Source organism: Hordeum vulgare, chromosome 3H, assembly GCF_904849725.1.
Source record: "Hordeum vulgare subsp. vulgare chromosome 3H, MorexV3_pseudomolecules_assembly, whole genome shotgun sequence".
NCBI classification, from domain to species: domain Eukaryota; kingdom Viridiplantae; phylum Streptophyta; class Magnoliopsida; order Poales; family Poaceae; genus Hordeum; species Hordeum vulgare.
Genome location: NC_058520.1, coordinates 590,479,814 through 590,489,114, shown reverse-complemented (window position 1 = coordinate 590,489,114; position 9,301 = coordinate 590,479,814). Strand labels below are relative to the sequence as shown.

The 9,301-nt window shown below is 45.9% G+C and overlaps 1 protein-coding gene across 1 annotated transcript; it reads right to left on the bottom strand.

Moving 5' to 3' along the window:
* Positions 1-227: 227 nt before the first annotated feature.
* Positions 228-2,510, bottom strand: LOC123440887 (sugar transport protein MST3-like). The gene is made up of 2 exons (XM_045117431.1): positions 2,055-2,510; positions 228-1,298 (listed from the first exon to the last, which is right to left on the bottom strand). The coding sequence occupies exons 1-2, from the start codon at positions 2,508-2,510 to the stop codon at positions 228-230; spliced, it is 1,527 nt and encodes a 508-aa protein (XP_044973366.1).
* Positions 2,511-9,301: the final 6,791 nt, after the last annotated feature.

The following is a 9,301-nucleotide window of genomic DNA, read 5'->3' as shown; positions in this document are numbered from 1 at the left end:
TAAAGACAAATAGGAAAAAACAGATTATATGATCGAATTTAAAGGGAAACTGTTTCAGCCGCACAACATTCATATCCAATAACTTCATTGACAGACCCTAAATGTACTTATTATAAGAAATAAGAAGTGGTTTTTGAGGGAACTATTGAAGATGCTTTAATATGATATTGAACGTGGATGATGTCATGTATGACGAGGTTTTCATGATATGTCATATTCATCTCCGTTCAAGGCTTTTGAACATGGATATCGTCGTCTCGAACAAACCTGCTCCAGAACCAGTGCCCCTTCCAGACGAGCACCATCTCCTCGATGGGGACGTTCTTTGTCTCCGGCAGGAAGAGTGCGACAAAAGCGGTCATGACCACCCCCCATCCTGCGAAGAAGTAGAAGAGCCCAAATTTCATGTGGCAGAGCATCGTGAGGAAGGCTTGCGCGATGACGAAGGTGAAGAGCATGTTCACCGACACATTGATGCTCTGCGCCGCCGACCGGATCTCAAGTGGGAAGATCTCGCTTGGGACCAGCCACCCTAGCGCCCCCCACGACCACACGAAGCCGGCCACATACAAGCAGATGAAGAGCACCACCGCCGCCGCGTAGCCTTTGGGCATCTCTCCAACGCCGCTCATCCCAAACCTTGCCGCGATTAGCGTCCCCACCACGACCTGAGACACTAGCATCTGCGCGCCACCCTGCAGGAACAACTTCCGCCGCCCCAGCCTGTCGACGATGAGCATCGTCACCAGCGAGCCAAGCACGAGGACGCCGCCCGTCATCACTGACGACACGAGTGACGTGTCCCCTTTAAAACCGAGCGTCTCAAAAAGCACGGGTGCGTAGAAGTTGATGACGTTAATGCCAGAGAGCTGTTGGAAGAAGGGGATGAGCACGGCCATGGTGAGCTGCGCACGGTACTTGCGCAACACAATGTTGCGCCAAGGATGTTGCACTAGCTTTGACACCTCCCTTGCGGCCACCAGGTCAGCGTACTCATCGCCAATGTCGTCGGTGCCACGAATACGGCGTAGCATTCGACGGGATGCCTCTGGGTGGCCTCGCTCCATCAGTGAGTTGGGGGTGTCTGGGAGGAAGAGTGAGCCGAGCGTGATGACCGTCGCTGGCACAGCCGCGAGCCCCAGGCTGAAGCGCCAACCATGGCCTCCTTTGATCTTGTTGGTACCGTAGTTGATGAGCTCTGCTGTCAGGATGCCGGTGGTGATCATGAGGTTGAAACCGGTGCCGAGCATGCCCCGTAGACGTGCTGGTGCCATCTCCGACATGTACAACGGCACAGACTGCATGCATGCGTATCAAATTGTCATTCAATTGTACTTGTACACACTTCGTTCATCATATGTACTCACTATATGCCCCAAATTATGTGGCGTGCACATAATATTGGATGGTTTTGGCTACATTCACCATGAATATATAGTTTCATACTTTCTTGCACAATTATCGATTTATTTCCGCACATAGTAACGCAGTGGGGTAGACATGGACGACATACTAGAAGACATCACCTAGCACCACTTCAGTTCATGTTTTTCTTTTACACTATTTTTAGTACTTGATGTTGATTCATTTTCAATATATATATATATATATCTTCCCCTTAGGTCCATGCATATCCTAAACAAATGAAATAAAGAAATGAATTGTGCCGCATATATGTCTCATTCTCTTCCCATATCTGCGTACCTACCTGTTGATGCAATTGTAAATGTAACTAATCAATAGCTACTCACTGGGTATCAAAATATTAAACGCTTTTGAACACCATCATACTGTTAAAAAAACTTCTTATATTAAGTTACAGAGGTAGTAAGATACAAACGAGTGACGCAGAATAACAAAGCAGTCAAGATCTTTGAAATTTCTGGCTTCAACTTTGGCGACATATACTTGCATACAAAATCGTGATGTGACCTTGAGGGCAACATATAATTTCATACGGAACTGATGTGACTTTGATGGTGACATATATAGATATACTTGCACACGCACACATCACATCTTATGCACAAGAGTCAATGGAGTGAACCTCGTACCTGATTGGCGAACCCGATGCCGACGCCGAGCAATGTGCGTCCAACGATGAGCATGGCAATGTTCTGTGCTGCGCCGTTCAGGGCCGCTCCCACGAGAAAGGCGAAGCCGCCGGCAAACATGGACCACCTGCGGCCTAGGACGCGGGTGACGGTGGAGGCGAAGAAGGAGGCGACGAGGGCGGCGAGGTAGAGCGAGGAAGTGAAGGCCTGTAGGAGCTGGTTGTCGTACCGGCAGTACTGGTTGCTCGTGCTCGCCTCCTGCTTCTTCCAGTACACCTCTGGGAAGAACTTCAAGAGGAACGGGTCCATGGACGTGACACCTCCTGAGATGCCGATGTCATATCCGAAGATTAGGCCGCCGGTGGAGGCGACGACGCAGGTGAACACGACGTACAGGGTGAGCTTGCCTGGATATGGCTTTCCACCGGCCGTGTTCATCATGACGCCACCGGCCATGGTTGATGGAAGCTAGGGATGGTTTGGACGAATACGTGCTAGCTCACTATTAAGGTTGGAGTATATGACGCCAGCATGCCACCGAGGAGATGGAGCGCAGCTCAATCTGCTTATATCAAGGACGAAGCCTGCAAAATTGTGCTCTCGAGAATGGGATGGGTTATGTACTCCCACCTGGCTTTGGCCGAGTTCGGTTTTGGGGATTAATTCCCAACAGTGAAGTAAGGGCATTTCTAACCGATTCCTATTAATTATTTAGAGGAGTAAAAGTTTGGCTTTACTCATCTAACCGGCATCTAGCCGATTTTCAATTGGGGCTACTCGAGGTTAAATTATCCTCAGCCGCGTCCGGCCTCATAATATTTACTCCACCGCTCGACAGTTGTGTAAAAAATCCAATTTCCTTCGTTGTCTCTCCGCACTAATCCCGCGCTGCATCTATGTCGACACCACCCCTCCCACTCCCCGCCGGCCACCACCCCCCACCGCAGACGCTCTGTAAGCTCTTGCCTCATAGCCAACGCACAACCGATAGATTTGCAGCTTCTACATCAACTGCCGGATTTGGCGCATCCGGCCGTCGTTGACCGCGCCTTGCCATGGATTGGTCGGGTATCAAACTGTATAGCTCCGATGATGACGGCTTCACGTCGCATGCATGTATTGATTCCTCCTGTGGCCTGTCTGATCTCTCTTGTCGGCGGTTCTCCGGCAAAAACATGCGCGGCCGCCGATCGGTCTCGACACTGGCCCAACGACTCGTCGGCTCACTGTTGCCGGTCATAAAGAGCGACGGTTGCCTGAATAGAGGTTAGAGACGAGACTCGATGCAAAGCAGCATCTACTTGTTCGGAACCAAAGAAGAAAAAAGTGTGCAAGCTCGAGAAGCTGCATATCAGCAATGAAGACATAGCGAAAATATTAATCCAACTAGTGGCAACAGTTATGGAAGTTGGATATCTTTTACAATATCTAATTATAGTTTTTTTTTCTTTCATCTTGTTCTCATAGCGAAGAATTGAAGAATTATGTGTTCCAATGTATTAAAATGTCATTGAATGAAATAAAGTAGCAATAAAATGTGTTTCATTGGCCAAAATTAAATGCAAATGATTTTTTTACTTCGTAATATATTAGGGATCGGTTAGTGAAGTAAAAAAAAACTTGACTAAAATTTTATATATGAGGGATCGGTTAGAAATGTACTAAGCCCTGTAGGGATTCAGTGGATCCCCTCTCAAATTACTCTACCATTACAATATTTCCTGTACTACATCGAAACTACTCCAGCTGCAACTGCTAGAGAAACTTTTTGGTCCCCTCTTGACTGGCTGCCGTCTTGGCGCTGAGAGGTGGGGGCCCTTGGATCTTCAAGAGTTCTATGTTCTTTGCCAATATCTAGTGGTGATCGTAGGTATGTGAGAGTAAATTGCTCTTGTTTTTTTGGCGGTTCCGCGAAACTAGAGAGTTTTGTGTGCTCGCAGATTCAATAATTTTGTCTGATGAGTTTATATTTTGCTCTGACGAATTATATAGTTAACATATCTGCAGCATGCATTTTTGTGCATAACATATCTCTAAGAAACTATTTGCATCATCATTTGTTGAAATTCGTCGATGTTCCCTCCTGCTGATCATATTGCTCTGACGTTGGTGGTGCTGGCATGTGGACGAGCTTCCTCTCCTGCTGATCTACAGATCGAGAAGTGATTTGGATCTCAGGTTTGTTGGAGGCAGAAGCAATTTGTGGGATAATTTTCTTCCTTCTGGGTTTTTGGACTGCTCTAGTTCTTCGTTCTCGGGCTGGGCGACGAAGCGGTCTTGGTGTCCTAGCCTTGCGAGCCTCGCTCTCCCCTCCCACTCCATCAGGTTGCCAGTGTCTTCCGCATCGTTGGTGCGGAGGCAGGGTCTTGTGCTTGCGGGGGTCCTCCAAGGATTTCCGAGATGTCGTGTCGCCAGTGTGGTGAACTTATAGCCGACCTTCCTCTCTCGCCGCCGTGCTGGTCCTCTAGGGCCGAGGTTGAAGACTTACCATTTGTGTCGACCCGTCTAAAGATTACAAGGTCACACCGGCTCTATGTGGGAGAGGTGGTAGCAGCACGCCGTCAGCCAAGGACATGTTTGTGTTTTCTTATCTTGTTGGGATGCTTTGTACCACTGTTCGGTTGCAATACAAATCAGAGGTTATTTTTGTAAAAAAGATCTTTCTCTCTCTAAAAAATGACTTCATGAACGAGGAATAGGGAGGCGCTGCCTAACTACTTGTAGGAAGGACGAGCCGTCGGGATATGTCAGGTGGCTACCACAAGTCTGCCATATGGCGGGGCATCGCCATTTGTTTCTCTGCTGCAGCAGCCTCATCTGGTCATCCCTGAATATATTACGAAGTAAGCCATAAGCCCCAAATCAAAATAGACGGATGAAAAATTAGATAGGGTTATCTCTATTTTGCTACAAAAAGTCTGGTTCTTTTTACGTTTTAACGTTGTATCGAATGCAATCCCTACTAGTACAACGGTGTTACTCGATTATGCATGTACTTACTTTTAAAGAAATTAATAGGATTAACACATTACACGTAATTTAGTTTTTAGCAATACTAATTCTTTGTTTTGTGCTCTTCTGCTATACTACAAACATATTTCATTACATGACAGGCATAGTCGATTTTCTTTTGTGAGAATAGACTCGATGGATTTTAAAAAATTGTTCCATGAAATATTAGAACGATGATGGTTTTAAGTAGAACACATGGTTAGTTTACTGTTGAAGTACAATTCGAAAAAAAAGTTTACTATTTAGTACTACGTTTACTCTTTGGCATTACCATATGATATATTTCTAAACATTTTATGAGATAACACATATTCGAAGCTATATAGTTAAGTGAAAATATCTCTAGTCCTATTGGTCATACAATTGTTTTCCAAACTTTTGAGCCTGTGTCACATTTCGCAAGGCGCCTCAAATTCATGGAGACCGCACTGGATTTCAGAAAACATTGTAGTACGGCATGGTGATGCATGAATCGGTTAATAAACCACAGTGGCCATGGCCAACTAAGCAACTGGCGAGCGTTGGGTGATTGCATGCAGGAGATCGATGCACATGCAAAGCTGCGGGGTCTGCCTAGGAAATCCCTCTTCTCTCTTTTTATTACATCTAGAGACTACGGGATTGATGAACCAGAACGTTCAGATATTCTTTTATAGTAATATGTTGGTTTCATTCCATATTTGCTGGATGGACTCTAATGCGTGCACCAACCTTGTCCTTTGGTGCATTATATTGCACGAAGGCATTAGCTATTGCATTCACTAGCTGTCCATTGTCTAAGAACTCGCCTTATAAAGGAACACTGTATGTTATCAGGAATTCAGAATACTACTAGCACCAAAAATAACAACATGAAGAAGAAGAGAAAAGCGCGAGCGCGCAATGACAATTACAGTGAGCTGAAAATGGCACACAATGTTGTGAATAGGAGGCATGTGGAAATACATTTCCCGACATCATGAACATAAACGTAGAGACACTTGCATATCTAGCCGCTGTTTGGCTACTCTGGACAGATGCACCAGTACACATAACCTTGGCTGCTCCCTGTAGCTGACGAGCCAGCACTGCCATGCACATTGACTATCACTTATTTTCGGGATGTACTTCACCGCTGAGAGCGGAGGATGGTACGGCTTTGCGTTAGAGCCTTTCGCCCAGGGGTGGATGTTCACTCATTGTAACTGAGGCCCAGTTGGCCCAGTGTTTGGACCTTTGAACATTGGCGCCCAATCCCTAAGGCATACCTATATGCCTTGAAGTTCTAAAAAAAGAAAAGAAAATACACCTTTTTGATGGTTCCTCAAGATGTCAATGGATGGTTCGGCTGCGCCGGGCACGGGACCTACGGTTGAGCTAGAGAAGATGGCGGATCTAGGGCTTCGCAAGGAGGACTTGGATGATGTCGTGTAGGATGAGTTAGAAGCACCATCTAAGGCTGCCAAATGGATTGTCGTGGTCTCGGTATAGTTAGTTCTGGATCTCTACACCGTTCAGTTCTTTTGACAGGGAGATTGGGAGCGCGTGATGTAGGACGGCCCCTGGAATTTCAGAGGAATCACGATTATCCTCATGCCCAATGATGGAATCACACAGCCGTCAACAGTTGTTACACAATCCCGGGTCCGCTAACACCAGCGTTTCCGACCCACATGCGTCAACAGGCCCAACCGGAGAGCAACACCGACTTATGACAGGCCTTGGGCCCTCTTCCCCCAAAAGACTAGCCTGTTAGGAGGGGACACCCTCACCCTTATAAGTCGTGTTATGTCTCCTCCCACAACCGATGTGGGACTAAACCCAACAATCTCCCCCTCACCGAGATTTATTTCGGGCATCTGGGCTCCGATACCACTTGTTACGCAATCCCGGGTCCGCTAACACCAGCGTTTCCGACCCACATGCGTCAACAGGTCCAACCGGAGAGCAACACCGACTTATGACAGGCCTTGGGCCCTCTTCTCCCAAAAGACTTGCCTGCTAGGAAGGGACACCCTCACTCTTATAAGTCGTGTTATGTCTCCTCCCACAACCGATGTGGGACTAAACCCGTCAACAATGGCGTTGGACAAGCTCAATATGTGGGCTCACATACATTATGTGCCAGACAAGTATGCTCATCTTGTTTGGCCTTGGAAGGAAATGTGGGCGATCTTCTATTTGCGGAGCCCCGGTCGCAAGACTTCGAATGAAATTTCTATCATATTTGGGCAAAGATCAATGTTTTCAAGGCACTCAAAAACGCGGTTTCGATGATCCAGGATTCAAAGTGGCAGATCTACTTGGCTTAAGTATGAGCGATTGCCCTATTGGTGCGATGTGTCTGGTCTTCATCTCTTCAACGAGCAAAGCAGTAGTAGCTTTGCCATTATTCTCTAGGACGCACGAACAGAACCAGTTGCTCGTTGTTCCTGCATGAACTATTCCTTTGAGCCCCCTCCGAAGCAAGACCCCAAGAGGTCCAGAACCGTTAGCTGACAAGAGACATGCTCAGAAGAATAGTACTGGTGATGGTAGAATCCTTTGGCAAAATTGGCGGACTCCCACGAGGAGCACAGTCAAGCCTAATGAGTTTACTCTCTTGGAACTATCGTGTGATTGGCAAACCTGTGACAGAACTACAGGCTTAAGTACCATGCCCCCTCTATGTTTTGTATTTTGGAGACTCAAATAGAGAGATCGAGAATAGAGAATCTATCAAGCTCATTATGGTATAATTCAATAGAAGTCAAGATTATTGGTTACTCAAAGTATCACCTTGATGTTCAAATTGACGAATTTGGCAACACTAGGACTAGGTTAATGTTTGTCTATGGAGAAGCGCAGGAGCAAGAACGGTACAAAGCATGGGACATGCCAAGGGGCATTGCGATCACTAGGAATCTTCCTTTGGATGTCATTGGAGATTTCAATGAAGTTTTGCAAGCTCACGAACACGATGGTGTGGGTAACACAGTCGGGAGGGAATGGATGCATTCAGAGATGCCCTAGACACAAGCGGTTTACATGATATATTGGTTATCGATCAGTTTCTGCGCATTTGAAAAAAAGATTACCGGTTGCTCTTTTACCGCCGCCAGGTTGAACAAATGTGTAGCGAGCCCTGGGTGGAGCATCGCCTTCCCAAATGCAAGCCGAGTGCTTAATCCAGTAGCTACGTCCAACCATGCAGCGCTCTTCCTCAGCTACTGTGACGTGCATGGATGCAGGCCCCAGTGATTTTTAAATACGAGACTATGTGGGAACGGGATCATGGGCTCGATGATTTGATAGGGAATGAGTGGATGGCAACATCTATACCAAAATATCTATATTTCTATCTATACTTATACCAATTTGGCACTCCCTAAAAATTCCCACATTAATCAGTAATTAAGAACCATTTATCTTGTGGGACCATGTTTTTATGGTGTAGATCATTTAAAGTTACCGATTCATTAGAAAAGAACACTGAAATTATAAGGCTCATATAGGTCTCTACATGTGTACATGTCATCAAGAAAAAACTGAGTAAACCCCTTACAAAAGTCCTTCCGTATGTAAACCAGGTCCACCTAGAGAACAAGTCCCTCCATACGTAAACTTCTCTTGATGAGCAAGCAATAGGGGACATTCCACAACTCAATGATGGAGAGAATGAGGTGCTTTCGCTCCGTTTACCGAAAAAGAGGTGTATGAAGCAATTATGCAAATGAAACAAAACAAGGCTCCTGGACCAGATGGGTTCCCAACGGAGTTTTACAAGAGGTGATGGCATATCATCCAGGGTGATGTCATGTCCATGTTCCATGATCTTTTTGCCGGAAGCTACAATTATTTCATCTAAACTTTGGAACAATTACATTGTTGCCAAAAAAGAAGGGGCCTCTCGCATTGAGCAGTCCATACCGATATGTCTGCTCAATGTTAGTTTCAAAATATTTACTAAAGTTGCAACGAATAGGTTGAAGCAGATAGCCCATTCTGTAGTGCAACCCAATCAAACGACTTTCATGCCGGGTAGACACATCATAAAAGGGGTTGTTTTCCTACACGAGACGCTTCACAAAATTCACTCCAAGAAACTAGATGGGGTTGTCTTCAAGGTGGATTTCAAAATAGCATATGATAAAGTAAAATGGTCTTTCCTACAACAAGCTTTGTGAATGAAGGGATTCAATGAAGCCTGGAGAAGCCAGGTGGATACCTTTATTCAAAAGGGGAGTGTTGGAATCTAAATGAATGATGATATAGGT